Here is a 20134-nt window from a genome sequence, read left to right as displayed (position 1 = left end):
CGATACTTTAGGTCGAACAAACAGAATCTCGATACATGCTTTACGATTATTTTTATTCTGATTGAATGTGATAGTCAAATGAGAGAATATTTTTTTTATTTTTCATGTTAGATAAGTAAGGGAATAATTACATTTGTTTGTCTGTCTTAGTTTACAAATTAAAAACTAACACCGTTTTTATAGTGAGAAGCGAAAGTAAGTATAATAAAAATTAATATAACTTTTAATATTCAAAAAATCATATTGAAACATACATATATAATGTTAGCCAGGTAGTTGATTCATATTTTATCGATTGAATTCCCATCTCTTTACCTCTCCCTTGTACTCGACCTCACGGGAGTGTATATAATTACATGTTTTTCATCTGAATGCGATCATTAAGTCGTTTATCGGTTGCCATGGTGACGCCCACAATATTTTTTCTCAAAACCAACGGGGTGCTTTTCGCACGCTCGTAATCATATGTTCTGATGGTTTGTTTATTTTGAATAAGAAATAAATCGAGCCCGGCCCACTCTGCAAGCTTTTGTGGTGACACGAGAAGCAATTGATTTTTAATTTTGACGGATGGAATCTTAGTTGAATAATTGGCTTCGGTTTCGCTCTACGGAATCTCAAAGGAGTTCTTTGTTGTGTCATTAGCATAACAAATGTTTGAAGCCCTCACAGACTTTCCATTGGCCTGTGGTTTGATCTGAATATAACGATCGTATAGCTCAAAAAATAGGGCATTTTTTACATGTCTATACTAAGAATACTACAGTCCTATAAAATGTTCACAGTGTACACAGGCCCCTGACTAGTTCCAATACCTAAGCTGTGGTTAAAGTACCGCAAGTATAAATGTCAGAGTCAAGTCAGTTACGAACATCTGTAGCTAAAGGGCAAAACAGACAACGGTTGACGGAGGAATGCGCTCATAGGAATACTACTTCCCACGAAGTTTACATTACAACAAAAATATATGCATAATATTATTTGATGACCCCATAACAAATTCAATATTATTATCATTAATATATATTTTTTAATTTCGACTGGATAGCGGTTGACTGTGATTCCACCTGTGGGAAGGTTAAAATGAAGTCGTTGATTCTGAAACCACTATATCAGTAACAGTCTAACCACCCTTCTCTTGAAGACGTCCAAATTATAACTCGAAGGAAACACAGACGCAGGCAACTTTTCCAATCCTCTAATGTGAGTCTGAGGATCGAGTAATCGTATCGCTTTGACTGGATGCGGGAAAGGTCTACAACGAAAGGATGGATTCCACCGTGCGTCGTGTAGTTCGGTGATAGAAAGGAAATGCAAGAATTAAAGCGTATACACTCTCGAGAGTATTATAGCGAGAGATTGGTGTACTTTTCACCTGTGCTGAAGGCTGAACAGACAAAATTTAATCCAGTTGTGGTCGTCACGAAGTCTTTTTGCGCGTCTCTCCACTGAGTCCAACCACTTAAGATAACATTTGACGGCGCCGCCCATTTCCTTGCATCATAAATATTTAATAGAATTTATTTTATTTTTAATATATGAATCCATACCATTCGAACTTTCTTTATAAAAACTTTTTTTTTGGTATAATAGCTTATTTTGATGTACAGAAAATTCTTTTAAATAACTATCTGCACAGCTATATCTGTACAACTATATTATAATATTTAATAACAGTCCTCACAAGAGCTTCTGTGAAGGCGGTTCGTTCGGTGCGGGCGGCGCGTTACAAACGATGTCCGTTTCCGTCCCGCCACGTGCTCACCATCAATATTGTACACAACACAACTATATATTAATAAAACTTCATCCATCCAGGTCATGATTCACCTATATACTAGACATTAAACTTGAATAGTTGTAAGGAAGGTAACAATTGATCGTAGTAATAAAAATACATATTGCATCTCAATAAATCTAAAATACAATCGCAATATATATATGGTTTTCTTAGTATCCGGATTATAAGAGAAAATAATATTACATCAGGAGGATCTTTATAAAATATTATGTAGTAATATACTTTTCTAAGAAGGAGTTAATCGGATAAGAGGAATATTCTCATCAAACTAATGTATTACGTCACATATTGTATTTTTATTATTCCTATAATAAATTTCCTCACTGGAACACGTTATTAGTTATTATATAATTGTAAATTGAGTGGAAAAATTCAATGTCTTTATTTTTTAGTTCAATCATTAAGATGTTACGAATTTCTGTGTCACAACGTCATTCGTATTTTACCAGACAAATCTTTTTAGCGGTTACGAAGATTAATAAGAATTAGAACAATAGTAATTAATCTGAACAAACAGAAAGCCAGACCAAATGTTAATAACTATTTTATTAAATTGGCAATACTGTTCAAAGACAATTAATTATTGAAGAACACAAGCGGACAAATAATTGTAATATAACCTTACGTGATTAATTTAATTGCAAGAAAAGAGAAATGTCAATAGAAAAATATAGAAAGCTTTAGAAAATATATGTCGTTATATATATAATTATACGCTAAGTATTTACGGCCGAGTCTCTGGAGAGTGCTATAAAAGGCGAGGTACCAGACGTGTCGTTTGACGAATGATAAATTAACATTAAAAAGCGAGCAACGCTCTGAATAAACTATCACAGATTGAAGTAGGTATGTATTGAACGGGAATAGGGATGGGACAGAAAGGAGACCGATATCGATTGATGGATAGATAATTAAAATATAGATATATAAATCACACCCGTATTAGTTGTATCTTAATTCACACAAATGTATCAAGTTTTTATATTAACAAGTAAACGTAAGAACTTCAATAAATTACAATATACTCTTATGTTTATTATGTATGAAGTAATTGATTTTATATAAAAAATATTTATATTTAAATATATGTCGTAGTCACATCACTGGGGAGTGTAATCTAATGTCCGCTGTAGTAAATAGGTTCGATCCACTCTGTAGTCAGCGTGCATTGCTTGTACGGTTCACTTGTAGTTGAAAAAAAATTCAAACTAACTCCGTAAAATGAAAGCTCATATGTTTTCATAAAATAGTTCAAAGAAAAGAAGAATTCATATTTAGAAACTGAACTCTTATATAAATAGATAGTTGAAATAATTTTTATTTAATGTTTATATATATGTACGTGTTTCCCAGGCGACCCTACTTCCTCTTTCTGGACTCGAGACACCATCCGCTCGGATACATGATTCATACGCGTTTCATAACTATAAAGCTCAAAACAATCTTTATATGTGACACTACAACACTATTTGCGACAGTGTATAAATTATAAAAGTACCAACATTTACGTTTTTTGTCACAAAACTTTGCTTTATAACTATGGTTTGAATACTACAGGCTTGAATCTTATATAGAAGTAGTTCTATTCCTCGAAACTGAAAAATACTGAGTAAATACATTAAATTATATTGACTTTAAATAATAATGTATTAAGATAATTCTGTTAACATTGAAGATGTCTTTAAAAAGAGAGTTTAAAATCGTGTCATTAATATTGAAACTCCGCGTGAACGTAAAATATTCATTTAGCACAGACGAAGAACCTTCACCTTTTTTTGAATTTTTTAAATTATAATTCAATCGTAAAATTCACTTAAGGTATATTCATCTCGGGTGAAGTCCTAAAAAAGGTAATGACGGACGTCCTCTACTTCGATGGAAACACGCAAAAAATATACAATGTCGTTTACGTAAACGATTATATGATAAAAAATGTATTGGTATTCGCCTGCGCTTTATGTACGGCGAGTATACGAGCGACCGAGCATAACTCGCTCCAAATATTCGTATGGATTCCAATATGTTCCGTTCTATTTCTCGGGATCACATTGTAGTTTGTATGTGGGTCACCTCAGCGACCTCCTCCGGCGCGGTACAGCCTCTTGATTACCAACCGTTCCATTTCACAGACCGTATCTGGATTTAGATCCAGAAAATTGGAACGATCGCGGCTTTTTTTTTTTTTTTCAATACGGCGTCGTTGAAATTAGAATTGCAGAATAAAATTTTTAATTATACAAAGTAGCTTGATATGTAAATGAAAATAACTTGGAATAAATAATGAAATGAAATAAATAGTCTAATCGGTTAAGATTATATGAGTAGTGATGAGTGAGTCAGCATTCAAGATATCGTAGCTTTGATACCGTTACTGAACACATTACATCAGAAAGGGTGTGGTTTCACTGTTCTGTTAATTCTCAAGTACATAAACGTTGTCCGTACTCACTGATCATACTTACTCCTAGACTACAAAGTTATATAATATTTTCCCTAACAAATATCGCTCGTGCTGAATCAAAGTTCAATAATTCATAAATTAATTATCGTAAAGTCAGAAACAATTGAACCCAAATTAATCTTCATCGTTGCAATACCTAGAATAACATCTGATAAGTTATCAGTTTGACACTCCAATGATCATTGATCTCGCTGTTATCTTTCAAATACCTGAGAATGAGAGCATGTGATAGTTATCAAGCCACAGTTTATTGAAGACGATAAGTCCAAGAAGAACGAGACCGCAGATGAAGAGTTTTGTATGAGTTTTGTTGCTATTATTTCAAATATATTTTATTGGTATATGAAAGAGTCTATATAGAAATATTTCACGAAACAACTATTATGACGATCATTGAATTAGTTTATACTATCTTATAGTTATTCTAAGAATTGATCAGCTAACTCCACTTCCGTCAAACTCTCATCTCAGTGAACTTTCATCTAATTAAAGTATATTTCTTGTGGGAGTAAGTTTTCTACGAACGGTAAAATGTTGCCTCGTAGAAACTGGAAGTTGATGTTAAAATTTAAACTCCTTTGAAACACAGAGCCAAAGGCTGGCTCTAGAGAAACACTATAAATACCTCCTAATGGAATAGTTTATATAGACATACTATAAAGATATTAATGTTTTGATGGTAACAAAGACATACTTAAAAATAATTTTATTACTATTAAAAAAACATGGCATAGACCATTGGGGGATAAAATATCCATCCAAAATGGATGCTCTGTCGCTCTTAATTGAGCTCAAATTGAATCCCCTGGCCTTAATACGTGTAGAACCTTTTCAATAACAGCTCCTTGTCTTTAAATTGTGGAAATCCGAAGCGGCGGGATCTCGTTACGTCGAAGAGCCTGTCGAGTTCACCTAGTTTCGAGTCTGCCAACTTTGGGTACACTTGAACCAGATATGTTGAAAATATACCAAAAAATGATTTAATACAACAAATTTAACGTATTTTATAAATCGCAAAATTATTCAAAATATGGCTTTTAAATGAATCCTTAATTTTAGTACCATTTTCAGAATAATACGTTCTAAGCTATAAAAATATATATACAATCTTCTGATTTAATGCTATACAGATGTTTATAATATGATTTACATTTAAATTACGTGACAAACACATTTAATGATACTTATAAGAGGTATTTAGACATGTACTACGTAAAAAAATAAGCAACGGTATATAAAACAGTAATATGCCTTTAAATCATATATTACAGCTCAAACGAGTGTCTTGCAACGTTTTCCTTTAACCTGGCGTTAAAGGAATTTATACGGAACGTGTAACTTTCGCAACTTTCGATATAACCTTTAAATAATAGGCGTGACAGGAAACAATTGGTAGCTTAAATTATGTCGTTTATAGCTAGGGTTAGCTATAATAATGTTGTCTGAGAACTACATTAGCCTGAACTACATCGTTTACCAACTGAGCCTTCATCTTTTTCTCTGCGTACTTCTCTATAACAACCCTTGTATATTTATGTCACTGTGGTAAATTTTTATAATTTTTCTTTTCATTATTTAATTGGAAGTGATTTTATTTATAGTATTAATGACAAACGAATCGTTTGTGTAGTTAAAGCAGTGCACGTGTGTTCAGCACCAAGGACACAACGATGACACGATCGGCTGAATTCCATTTGTCTGAATTGAACGTTCAGCGTGCCATCTCGTCCAATATTCAGATGCAATCATAAGATAATTGGAACACACAGATTCGACATACATTTCACGTTACAGCCAAAGTATTGGGACATAAAAAGAATCTGTTGAGTTCAGAATAAAAGTACCAGTAATTTAATAATAAGCAATTATTTGAGCTGATTTTCTACACGACGTACATTGGTCAATTTTATATTGAATAATGAAATACCTTATAACGAATATTAAATTTTAGAATCATAAAACTAAAATATTTATAAGCTGAATCGTAACTTTTATCACTCAGACAAAGAATAGGAGAGTAATTATTGATTGGCGAGTTCGTTGCACTGTGTACTCTGAAAGTCATTCAACGTTTTAGAACGTATATGTTATAAAGGCACTGTTGTATACAATACACAGCAAAATATTTATACTAAAATACTTAAGAAAATGCAACTTAAAAATACAAGTTATGCCAAATTATAAATTAGGTAACAAATATAAGAAGCGATATGCACATTCGTGTCGAGAGATTTTGGATTTTATCCAACACACCATTCTTAGGTAGAGGGACCGGCGCGGGCGGACAGCCAAATATAACATCTAATATAAATATTATATCAATTTTTTGACGATAAGTATTTCATTCATTTCATTTACAGAACGCGTTCTGAATAATCTTGAAATATTAAATTGCGTTCACGTGAGAATATTTGCAAAAATGGCGGCGATGACGCGTTCTATTTTTAAATATGAATGTTTTTATCAAAGACTACAATATCGGCGGAGTTCGGCCGTCTGTAGCGACAACAATTGAAATTAATTCGTTTGATAAGCAATTGTTTAACCAGTTCTTATTAAATAAGACTTTTTATATTGTTTTAATGTATTTCATTGTAAGTAAAGAACCAGAAAGTCTTGACTCACATTCATATAATGGAAGCATATATTTTCGTCTAATGAATTACAAGTAGTTGTTAACTTTTAATGTCTCTAACAGTCGCAATTAAGTAATTAGTTGTCTGATTACGTGATGCAAACAACTGTTAAATTTGTTTTAAGGATTAGTGTTTTAAGACGTATTTACTCTTATTACTGACTTCAAACAAAAAACAAGGTTATGCAAAAATAATTAAAGATCTAAAATATATATATTATATTGCGTCATAAGTTTGTTTAAATTGTTATTTATTTGTTTACAAATAATAGCAAAACATATTTTTATTGAAATTTCATATTATTAAGATCCAACCATCTCCCTAAGGTTTTCCCTAGGGAAAAATAAATTGATAAATTATCCCCGACAAGGAAATATGTCCCAGTTTCAGATAGCACCAGAGACCCGTCGAAACATATTAATTTAAATTAAATTAATGTATGTCACAATCTTGATTTATAGCCACAGATAATAAATCTAATGGCATATTTTGCACAGATAATGAATGTTACAATTTGTTGTTTTTGTTAGCATAAATGAAAAAAAAAATTAAATAGATATAATTCGTTTAATTTATTATGGTACAAATTTACAAATGATAAAAAAATAGCCCTCATACGTATAAAAATATTAGGGGGGTGGCTTTCATAACACTATTACGGACTTGTAATATCTATAACATATATTTTGAAATGCATACGAAAATACATAAATAGTATAATTACTCTTAATAAAGTAATGAACATTTCTGTTATGACTTTCGCTACGAGAAACAATGGAATTATAAAATTTATGCACAAAATTAAATTTCAAATAGATTTATTCGATTAAAAAATGATCGCTTAAGGAATATCTTGTTATACCACAGATAGCATTTATAGCATTCGTTTGGATGACATTTTTCCGTCTTCTTAGAGACGTGAGTGTTTATTGCAATGATATAGTAAATTTAATTCTACAAATTAAACTAAAACAAATAGTATTAAAAAAATTACATAAATTGAGTCATCAATGTTATATAATACTTATCTGACATATTCACATCTCGTACAAATTAAATATGTTCCGGCTTTTCAATATAAGCGTATATGGGAATTTTATGTAGATTCCATACACCTTATATGAGACCTTAAATAAAGCTTCAAACAGTATCAAACTAGGCAGGTGCTATTTTTAATTACGAGCTTGTTGTTTCGTAGTGAGGTAGGTGGTAGGTTGGAGGGAAACGTTTTATTTTTTTTAATCCAATTAAGTGGTAACCGTTTGAAAGCCAACACGTAACCGCCACGATTAGTGCACATTAAAACTATATTAATATGTGATTTTATCAGCGCGATTGTAAATGGTGGAATTGATATGAATAAAGGAACCTTATTATTTCTTATTTACGCGGAATTGATACATAAATAAGATTTATATGGATAACTATTACAAAATGTGAAAGATGGTTTTATAAAAATATCTTAATCGAAATACAGATCAGTTTACTCATTAACGCCATATTTAGAGAAAAATAATAATTGATCTTAAAATACGATCATTTGTGCGAAATCAGACGTTTGGAAAACACTTTTTCTTTGTAAAAACTCTTCGAACTAGTAATTCAATACAAGCAAGAATTTACCTAAAAAAATGTTTAACAGACACATTTAGGGTTATCACAAGAAGAGTATTTGAAATGTTGAAAGCTATGCAGACAGGAATATTGGAAGAACGTGCCTTGCAAAAGCTTTAGCGAATCAATCACGAGCACGGAGGCTTGCAATAAATATATTATATATTGGAAATATAGTAAAATGTAGAGTATTGACATAATGAGAAGATGCTGAATTATGATTTGAGTGGAAATGACGTCATCAAATCAACTGACAACTAGACAAACATTTGTCTGATATTATTATTGTCGTCACGTATACACAATAGTCTAAATATATTTTTACATACATACAGGTAAAAAATATTCTTTTAAATGAATTAAACTCGCGAAAATCTTAGATCTCATAAAAAAAATATCCTCTAATTCTATTCTACCAGTTAATTTCGTATAATATAATTACTTTAATTTGAATGAATTTCTGTTAACCTTAAAACATCTTAGAAACTCTGAATCCGCTGACATTAATGAAACTCGCGTAATAGGCTTCACTTAGTGTGTAATGCTTTGTGCAAACCATATTTTTTACATATTCTTTACATATTCTTTATTAGAATATTGCAATTGTATTTTACATTTAACTTAAGACATGGTAAGTCTTCCATAATATTGTGGACAATTTTAAATGATACACGTTCTGACCTTGAATATACGCAAATTACAGAACTTACATCTCAGTACTTATATAGCGATGACGTAATAAAAATACATAGTAAATAAACAGAATTATGTGTAGTATACAGTTATATTAATTATAAAAATGTTATATATCATATTATAATTTAACATCATGATTATACCCAGTGTGTACCCAGTGTGTGTAATTAATTAACGACACGACGATATTAACAAACAAACAAATCATCATATATTATATATATTTGTAGAAATAACAGATAATAAATATACACATATAATAGTTTAACAATTTTAATGTTTATTAAAACTTTAAATAAAATTTACGTTTAATGAAAACAGGTCAAGGTGCTGGTACAAGGCATTTCTCCAGCACCAGAATTCATAAATTTTACGAGCAATAATATGAAAATACATGTTGGACATTTCTATCGTATTAATTTAAGGATGTAGTAACATTATTTATATTTATGTAACCTGTACCACTCACCGGATTTCCTTTTCTCGTTAACCAGAACCAGAGACTTTGTACGCTTGACTCTTAGCGATCTCCGTCTTATAGATCGCATCAGAGCCTCCGGCATCCTGGAGAACCTCGGAGAATCGACCCTCTTCTCGGGCATAAAGAAGTTTTTCACCGCCAACATTTTTATCAACAAAATCAATCCATTACTTATATAACAGCTAATAACACAGTTTCCAATTGAATGACTTAACGTATTTCCTTCCGCGGTTTTAAAACGTTTTCACAACTCCTAAACGGCGACAAACAGTCTATTGTAATACATCACGATCACATCACGTTTCGGAACTGGCTTGACAATTATCCCGTCGCCATATAAGGAACACCACAAGCCCTCAAACTTTATTGCGATACATTTCAACGCGTCTCTCCCCTCCGAAGGCCGAACGCGGACTGCCTTTAGCCTTGCCAGTCGAGTTCGCGATACAACGCTCGCCACGATTATCTCTTATCAGAAAATTTTAATACTTTCGTTATTACCGAGGTAAATATTGATATTTGAAAACAAAGCATCAGTTATATACATCAAGATAAATTTACAATTAAACACAATACTGTTTGTATTTACGTGTGACTTTGTTCTCTCCGTATGAGATCGTCTGAATAAGATTATAGAAAAAATATTTTTGATTTTCATTTCGATTTGACTAAAAATTATTATCTTTTGAACTATAACTTCTTTAATTCCTTGTAAAATGTTTTACGTCAGAAAATATAACCTTATAAAAATCCGACTGCCCATTAAATTACGTGTCCAGAAATGTTCAATACATTTCAATATTAAAGTTGTTTTGCCTTATCATGTTTAATATTTAACGTTAGAATCTAGTTCTCGTTAAATTTATTTGGTCATGGTAGAAAGTCAAATATTTTATCAGATAAAAACAAAACTCCTGCAAATATGTAGACGTAGGAACAATGTGACAATTACCTAATATGCGGGAAAGGATGACTATGTACAATAAATAGAGAGCCAATGATATTGTTGCGTAATAACTGACGTATTGATAATTCAACTAACTACCATGACTTACGCATCTTACGCGTAATTCTATAAGTTTTTTATTATTTTATATAAAAAAAGAGTTTAAAGTCAATTTTATATATTAATAAGGAATATTCTTAATGACAGTTAAACATGTACCATAGTGTTTTGAGTTCGTGTCAAGTCGCGTAAGGAGGCTTTATATTCATGTTTGTGAGAGACACCTGGAAGCAGGTCATCGTGTCTCTGGAGCGGTTCCTTTTGGATATGATATTGCTGTTTTAATATTCCATGCACCGCTTTCGAAGCCTTTCTACTTCCTGGATCATGAATTATGTAGCTCGTTTGCGCTTCCTTGCATTTTACTTGTCTAGTGTATAGAAATGTTATATTTTATAAGAAAACAGCTCTGAAATATTTACTGAAATTTGTTTTTAAAATAGTTTAAATTAGATTTTTTATGTGTTTCGTCCAACCATAAATCCGTCTAGACAGTTTTTATGTTTTTTTTTTAATAGAAGATATAATAATATTTAATTAAAAGCAACAAGAACAAAGTAGTCTATTTAACATAAAATACCTTCCAAACTTTTTTTTTTGCTAAAATATAAATATTGCCAGGAATTGGAAACGATGCATATACAACTATAGAACCTTTTTAATAACAATATGATTATTATATTACGGTTTTCTCATCAATAATAGAGTCAATACGTCAGAGGCACTAGCGTTTGCTAGCCATTTATATATCTCATGTCGGTGCTTAGCGAGGAATCGTGCAAATTCTTATCGCTTCCATAGCTAGCCCCACATTGAGGTTAAGCTGAACATCAGCTATGTATATATATAGCGATATTATTGTTAATTTAATTTGCTTTTATTACTTCTCAATGTCTTTTTCAGAAGAATATAGTATGGAGTCTTAGTTAAAGAAAATTTCTTTTCTTTTAGACCGTAATTTTTGTTTATATTTTATACATATAAGGTTTCATATATTTTTTGGATTCTACTTTTTAAACTTCTGCATTCCAGTAACTTTAATTTAATATGATATTCTTTAGTTCCAGTTTTTGAGTTCGCCAAGTAAAGTCTTTTCCACATTTGCTATTTAAACTGCTATTGTTTCAACAGTGTTGCAATTGTTGTTGAAGCAGATTTGTCTAAATGTGTTTCAGACGTGAGTTTCGTGCAGTCCAGTACGTGTTGTTCTTACAAAATAATTGGTACAGAATGTTGCATGCAACATTATAATTGTACGTACATTTACATACCTCTCGAACTTCCTTTACATTAAAAAAACAAATATTAATTACGCTGCCGACGGCTAACCATCGCAGTCTTAAATTGAAGATGTTCATACGAAAGTTCATTATTATCTACAAAGAATTTTTATTAAGCCGGTTTCTACGAATATGGTACTAATTATTTATCCCGATTTTGAGAATGTCGTCCTCCCACATCCGGATAAGGAATCGAACCGGTTACCATATCACCATGAGCTGTGGCTCGTGATAACCTTCCTTTCAATAGTCAGCGATAGCAATTTTCCGCCTCTGATTGTATAACAGTCCACAATATTTATTGATATGGCAGTAGATTCCATAGTACAAATAATTTAACCTGTTATAACATTAGAGTGTATAATCTATATAAATATGATACACTTAGTATATAATTCAAACATCTACATGACCTGGATTAACACACAATCTGTCTATCTGAATTCATAACTACATTTAGAGGTAGTCTACCTGCTGGGAACTGACAAATTAAATTTTATTATGGTCCCTTTTATATTCGGCCAATAACATATAGACATTAAAGTATAGGAACTAGAGTACAACCTTGTGGGATGCCTCGTGGGCGGACCACGTTGTTTGTGTGCTGGATTTACTGACATGTTTCAATTATATAAATTATTTTCTAAAATGCTTTAAACTTGATAGTTGGGTGGACTGTGGGCGAGAAGGTGGATTATATACATATTTATTTGTATCATTCCAAGCTTAACGCTCACTTCAAACTCACTTAGGGATTACGAGCAACGGAGCTTATGTTCTAACAGATTACAGACTATCGCATCACTTAAAAAGTTTTAATTTTAAAGAAAAGTAACAGACTAAAACGTCTATGGCGTCAGTGATAACAACATTTTAATAATAAAAGCTTAATGATACCAAAGAAAAGGGGTAGCTTATAAAAAGTAATTAAACAAATTGTAAACTAATGATGAGTTAAGTGCTGTCTGGACAAAAGAAGTTAGAAATAGTACGAGGACTCATCAAAGTGTATTACTCAACGCCAGTTGATACGTTTCGCACAAAAGACCGCTTCTAATAGCTGGTTGGACCAATGAAAGATTTTACGACATGTCACCAACATGAGTATAGACTTGTTTAAATGACGTCTACATATATCAAGTCTAACTGTTGCTCCAAAAAAACAGTTGACACGTCATAACCATCAAGTTAATATTGACGTATATTATTGTTCTTTCATTAAATGTAGCTTTGTTTATGTAAATTAGGTTTTACGCAACAATTATGCAGTAGTAACTAGTGGAATTTTGTACTAATTATGATAATTAAAATAATTAGTCTGCTTCTTTAAAGAAATTAACGATATGCACCCGGTTACAGGTGACAAATGATTAAATGAATACCAGGTAATAATAAAAATCAAGAGATAAAAAGTAATGTTTATTTAAATTTCAAACGATAATTTAATTTAAAACTTAGCCGTATTTTATCGTAAACATTTTCTGTAATATCAGTACCGGTATTACGATTTCAACTTTTTTTCACGTCACTTAACATCCTGTGAAAAGTGTGACATATGTTAATATAGACATAATATTTTTATTGATTTTTTTTTTAATATTTATTACATATTTCTCAGATATTATGAATGGCCGTTGTCGTTGTGATAATGACTAAAGTTTATATATAATCACCTTGGCTTAAAGACTGTGACCTATTTCGGCCTCGCGATTTAACAGTTCAACACTCACGCAATTTATTTTGGATGTAACGCAAATAGGAATAGTGTGAAGTGAATTAATAGCGAGATATTTTTGATACGTAATTGTTTCCATGTGCCAAAAAAACAAGACATTATTTTAAAATATTTCCGTTCGTAGGTGTGTAATTTGGACTAATTCCTTTATCGTTAATAAATTAAGCCCAATTTTTATAAGTTATTTTAGACGTCGTCATAAATAACTAGGCTATTCAAAATACTTTCTGTGCAAAAAAAAAACTCACGAGTCGCAATTGTGGCTATCGCTCAGAATACGGCAGCCATAAATACTCAGTCGTAAGTCTTGACACAATTGTTGGGCCCGATTTCTTTATGACCCAAAACCGATTTAGGATCTTTCACCCATCTTCGCTGTATTAGTCACGAGCGAACGCTTCACACTGTTGTATTTAATTTATGAGTAGTAGAAATCGCTCGGGCGTTATATCGATTATTGATCTGTAATTCTATTAACGTTGATGGGGTCTTACTTCTCACGTTTAGAGTAAGGCTTATTTTCGATAGGAAATATATAGCCACACGATTAACCAAAAAAATATAATATATCAGAACATCTTATTCGTAATCATGGAATAGTTAAATTAAACTATTATATATACTATACTATAGACATTTGAATGTTTTTTAATTTCCTTCAAGCCTCACAAAACAACAGTAACTGACATGATTTAGATTATTCATGATTATTATCACAGACGAACAATTATAATACGAGTATATTAAGGCTGTAATGTTTATATAATTATTGAGACACGTTACCCATGTTACACTTAGTTGGGTTCCACTGAACTTTAGTCCCACAATATGTTGACTGGTTGAACTGAGGTTGCAGCCTAGAAGGTTCAGTATGAAAACTCTCCATCAGCGAAGCAATTACGACAGGAACTTTCTCAAATCCGTACTTTTGTCAGACAGCGAAGTACCATTTGAATGATTAGTAACGAGCCAGTGAAGAGAGAAATTAAGCTCTAGAAACGAAGTTGTCTTCATGATGTTGTATTGTTTTAGCGAGGCTATTATACTGTATGAGTCGCTAAAAGCTTTCGACTGCATTCATTATAAAAATAACACAATTCATTTGCTTTATATCACTTAAATTCGGTTATATCTAAAAGTTACATTTATTTATTTTGAGAACCCAGAAATAATCTTTGATATTTTTTTTAAATATAGATGTCTGTAATTATTTAAAACAAAAGTTTTGAAACAAAATATAAAAACAGAGCATTTACAAAAAGAACTCGGGCGATATTTAATGACACTGAAAATTATTCCAGATCTAGAAAAGGGGGTTACAAAGCGAATTACTTGTCCGAAACGGAATTCTACATCTGGCTACAAAATAAAATAAAAAAAAATTATACTATTAAAATGTATTCCTTATAGTATTTATGTGTAAGGACTATTTCATTTGATAAAACAGTCACCCAGTGTTCGTGCGACATACGGCGCATTGGACTGTGAAAATATGTACGCTATTCGGTGACCAAACAAAAAGTTAACTCAATGTAAAATTATAATCGATCGATATGAACGGTTTTATTACATTCATTTTATTTACTTTTCAATGCTAATGGCCTACACTTTAAAGTTAAATTATTGTTTTTTTTTTTTTAACAGAATCACATTATATTAATTAGAAATTGATATAATATCCAAGTTGGCTGTGTAAGCTGTATGTATAGAATTTTAATGGAATCATTACATGCACCCTGACTACAGACCCCAGATAGTTAAGAAAATAGATTGCCCTCCGCACGTGACGCCCTAGGAATAAGTCTAGGGAGAAAAATCACAATTCAATTTCGATATTGGACTTGCCTCGTTAGTTGGAAATTTGATGTCATCTGATATGATGGATCTCAGGATTATTTTATTATATATTAAACGAATATTTATCGTATAAAAATAAAGAGTCTTTTCCATAATTAATTGTAATTGACATTATACGACAAAATATTACCTTAATTTTAGTACTGCCCATATTCTAATAAATAAAAAAAATTAAAATAAAAACATGTTTAGTCGAAATAGCATGACTTCTAACATATACTTCGATTAGTATCATAAAAGACGTAATTAAATTTCTAATGAAGAAAAAAATCAACTCAAGACTACAAAAAAAAAAACATAACGAAGCCGATTCAAACTATATGTTTAATTTACACACACGAGGGGAGAAAAAAATCGATGGACCCTGGAAAAATAATCGGTGTGTGAAATACCACGTGGCTGGTTCTGATGGGGAGAGACGGAGTGCGACACGAGATGAAACAGTAATTCAAGTAGTGTAGACTTTGATCAGCAGAGGGAAAATTGTATGTGTAAAGTAAATATCAGATTACTCTAAAGTCACATGTGGAGTACACAGCAACATATAGCAAGAAAACGTTTAAGATCAGTTGAATAAAAAAACGCTGTAATTGTCGTGCAAATAAACTTTTTTGATGACTCCTTCGGGAATCCACCGAGCGTGTATAATAAATGTTTCTGTTCCTAGCAAGATCCTTTAGAAAAATCCTTACAAAAACTTAAGATAACCAAAAATTGTGAAAGCTAAACTAATGATGTTCCGTCGCCGAGTCTGTAGTCACTTTACACTCCATTAGATATTTTTACTCCATTTACGTCACTCTATTTACTATTTACTATGAAACGCGAAATATTGATTAATGATACTCAGAGTGACGTATTGCTTGCCGTATGAATGCATCATTGTTATAGGAAATATCAAAATATAACAAAAATCATATCATTGCCATAGTTTAGTTTCATCAGGCTTGCCATAATGGTTTTAAAAAACCGTTTTCTGTCAATTACATTTTACTATTTACACTTTCATACCTGCTGTATGTTAATATTTAATATATTTAAAAGTTACTGAAAAGTTAACACGAAGTACTGCCATAATACGAAAAGATATTTGTAGCATTCGCACGCAACAGAGAGATTCGACAAAATATTACTATCAGAATATATTTTTTTTAACAACAACGTCTTAACCAATTTACTATGGGAGACCCGAACACCACAAGTTTAACTTCGACAAAAACTTATACAACATCTAGGGGGGGTCCAATTAAAAGGTCCTTTAAAAATATTCGAAGCTAATAGTTAGAGCAAACAAAGTTACATTAATACTATGCAAATCCGTTTCAAAACGGTTCTTAAGATGAAAGAATAGAAAAGAACAATGCATTGGAAGTGTCAGAGCGTGATAATTTAAGAAAATGGGCAGACGATCGTATCTATTAGCAATAATGTATGATAATCCAAACGTTACGCGAGGTAAGTACAACAATATGACAGGCCTCAAGATATTCACCGTCACAAGTTTGTTAACTGAAATTGACGGCTCCCTTTATAATGTAACGAACAGGATCAAACAAGGCGAGCAATTTGTTAGACTTGTGAATAGAAATGTATGGGAAGTTTAAATTACGAAAATGATACAAGTCTTATTACCGAATTCAAAATGTTATAAATTTAAAACAGTTTTCCAGGAAGTTAAATTTCTTCGTATCAGTAATTCTAAAATCATTGAATGATATGAAGTTAATATTTTCATTTCAGTATTTATAAATAAAATATCCAAACAGGGTAAATTTTTTACGAGATTATTATCTCTTATAGTATTTGGGACGTCGAAGAGTATTTGTTATTTAAATGCAATTTCAACAAAATAACACGACCCAAATCCGCAAAAAGCAAAAAATAAAAATGCCACAACCAATTCTACTGGGTTTGGGAACGTAATCAGAAATTCAGTAGGAATTATTAAAGGGCAAGCGACCCTCGGATGTTCAATTTTTTATGGGTTTCTTGAAGGGAACCATGGGTCGCGGATAAGGTTGCGATTTAAACTGCCATTGGACAAAATTGCAAAGGGTGACACCCAATTTTGAAAGGGCGTCATCTTAGATGTAGTTGTGTTCACATTATACATGTCTTATTAAAAAAAATAAATAAACAAATTATACTCCATAGCCCTGATGGGTTACACTGATGTATATATGTATACTTGAATAGAAGTTTCAGCGAACACAGCTCTTAATATTTAAGACTCTTGCCAATCGATCGATGAGCCACGTTCACATTTTCCCAGTGCATACACTATGTCCCATTTCACATGAGCATGCCAAACTTACTTAACGTGATTCTGTTCCTTATCTATCATTCTATTATTCTTCTTTCACGGCTAAACTGTTGAACGAATTTTATTGTTATTTGGTACACAGGAAAATGTTAATTACCTCATACTTTGAAAGCGAAATTTAATTCACGCGTGCCGTAAAACCGAACCCAAAGCTAGTTACTAACACCTAGCTGTAACTGTAATCATCTCAATCTTTCAAGTATGATTTAATTGCAGGTCAAACAATCTTTTGTCCAGTCTTCAAAATACTTAGTGGAATTAATGTATATTTTTTATACGTTGTTATTATGTTTTTTCTGAAAAAGACAAGTTCTATAACAATGACTCTATAATTAGTTTCTAACAAGGGCAAAGTCTTTAATTAAGATACGGAAATTCAAAACGTTTTCTCCCTTTCGAACGAAATTAGATAAAACTCTCATCGAATTAAGAGAAGACGCGTCTTAAATCTACAAAGTCTATGTCTATTTACAAAAAAAGCAATGTCAATAACACAGATTATAAAAACTTTACAATAACAAGGAAATTGTTATAAACGAGTTCACTTTCACAAAGTGAATGTGTTTTTCCGTCACAATGAAGTTAAAAATTATTTAAAATTATTCACGATATATTACAACTCCGAGACCCTCGTAGAGATAGTCTTGAGAATGTTGGAAACAATTTAAAATTTACGGTTTAATAAACTTATACTTTCGGTTTTGTTTATAAAAATAATTAAATAAATATACACTGTCGTAATAAGACTCCTTAAACATAGTCATACAGATATTTAAAATTACGTCTCGTTGACGGTTTAAAGAAATATCAAGTACAATGCCGTAAACATGCTATATAGTTTTTATTTAGTCATAATCGCTTATCAACTTATATAACTCACTCTAAATAAAGTTAATTTTATTTGACATCATTTTTTAGCTTTTAATGTCTGTACATATCTTCTACATACTAACGAATCTTATTTAAATATGTGAAACATAATTTAGTTACAATTTTATACTGGATTTTATAGTGAATGTAAAACAAAATTATGTATAGATTTTTTTATATAAAAATAATATTTAATATTAACGTATTCTTATTTCGTCAGCCAACATCTCACTTTCGGCAACAGTAACAAAACAACCCTCGGGATAGACTGTATCAAGAATATAATTTTGACATGTTAACAATGGTCGCGTCGTTTGAGAAAACTGGAACAGACGTGCGTACAAAACAGAAAAAAACAACGAGAGTTACGTGTAACGTGCGTATATAGATTGATTTGAAACCTTAAAGAGACAATGGGATTGAAATTATGAAAATTATTACAAGGAAATTGTGCGGCGAAATAACTATAAGTTAAATATTATCATTACTCGTAAGATACAGAGTTTCAAATTTTAATTGTATTGCATTTGAATGTAAACAATTAGAGGCTAGCCGGTTGTTAGTCTAAAGATGTACATATATGTACATCTTTAGACCAACACAAAAATTGCAATTCAAATGATGATAACAAAAAAGTGAAAACGTCTCAAAGGATGAGATCGATATACATTAAAGTATATATCTATGATATTAAATATATAAGTTAATTACTAAAACAAACACCGCCGAGGCATGGCAACGGACAGTTATCATTCCGCAGGGTCTGTGACGCGGAGATACATCGCGTCGTAATAGTGATAACAGCTCTGACAGATGTTTGAAAACATTTGTTACGTTTTTAAGAAAACTGGAATTGTGAGAGTCGTGTATCTTCCGCGTTGGAACCGGTTTAAAAGTAACCAACAATGACCACCTTGTTAACTGCACAAGAAACGTGCTTTCAAAATTTATGTGAGAAGTTACTTCTTTTCGCTTTTTTGTGATATTTGGGAAGTTTTTTATTTTGCTAGAATGTTGTTTAATTCTTACCGAACAATCGCTTAATGTGAATTCCGGATGACTTCTGCTAACGAGGAAGCATTAAACTGAAAAATATACATCATAAAACAAGAACGAACATTATGTTTACGAAACATTGTCTGACACGAATGAAAATGATTCTAAAAATAATGAGATCTAAGACTTTCGCGAGTATTCATTTAAATGAATATTTTCATTTAAATGTTTCCGATAATAGGTGCTACGCGTGTATAATCCGAAAAATATTAGTTTCATTTAAATTATTCTAAAAATATATAAATGAGTCAACTAGTTCAGTTGTGATTAGTGTCTATCATAACCCTCTAGATATTTAAAATTATAGAAAAATAATAT

General features: G+C 31.4%; 1 protein-coding gene across 2 annotated transcripts in view; it reads right to left on the bottom strand.

Moving 5' to 3' along the window:
• The window catches only part of LOC116766679 (centaurin-gamma-1A), a 113311-nt gene that overhangs the window by 26553 nt on the left and 66624 nt on the right, over positions 1 to 20134 (bottom strand). Inside the window, exon 1 of one of the 2 annotated variants that reach the window (XM_032656710.2) lies at positions 9678 to 10092. The exons of the other annotated variant lie outside the window; for it this stretch is intronic. Coding sequence (XP_032512601.1) covers positions 9678 to 9834 — 157 coding nt within the window. The 5' untranslated portion in view covers positions 9835 to 10092. Of the gene's footprint in view, positions 1 to 9677; positions 10093 to 20134 lie in introns of those variants that run through there. 2 annotated transcript variants of the gene reach the window in all.

Source organism: Danaus plexippus, chromosome 10 (assembly GCF_018135715.1).
Source record: "Danaus plexippus chromosome 10, MEX_DaPlex, whole genome shotgun sequence".
Classification (NCBI taxonomy): Eukaryota; Metazoa; Arthropoda; class Insecta; order Lepidoptera; family Nymphalidae; genus Danaus; species Danaus plexippus.
The sequence above is the reverse complement of the archived record's forward strand: the minus strand, read 5'-3'. Positions and strand labels throughout refer to the sequence as shown.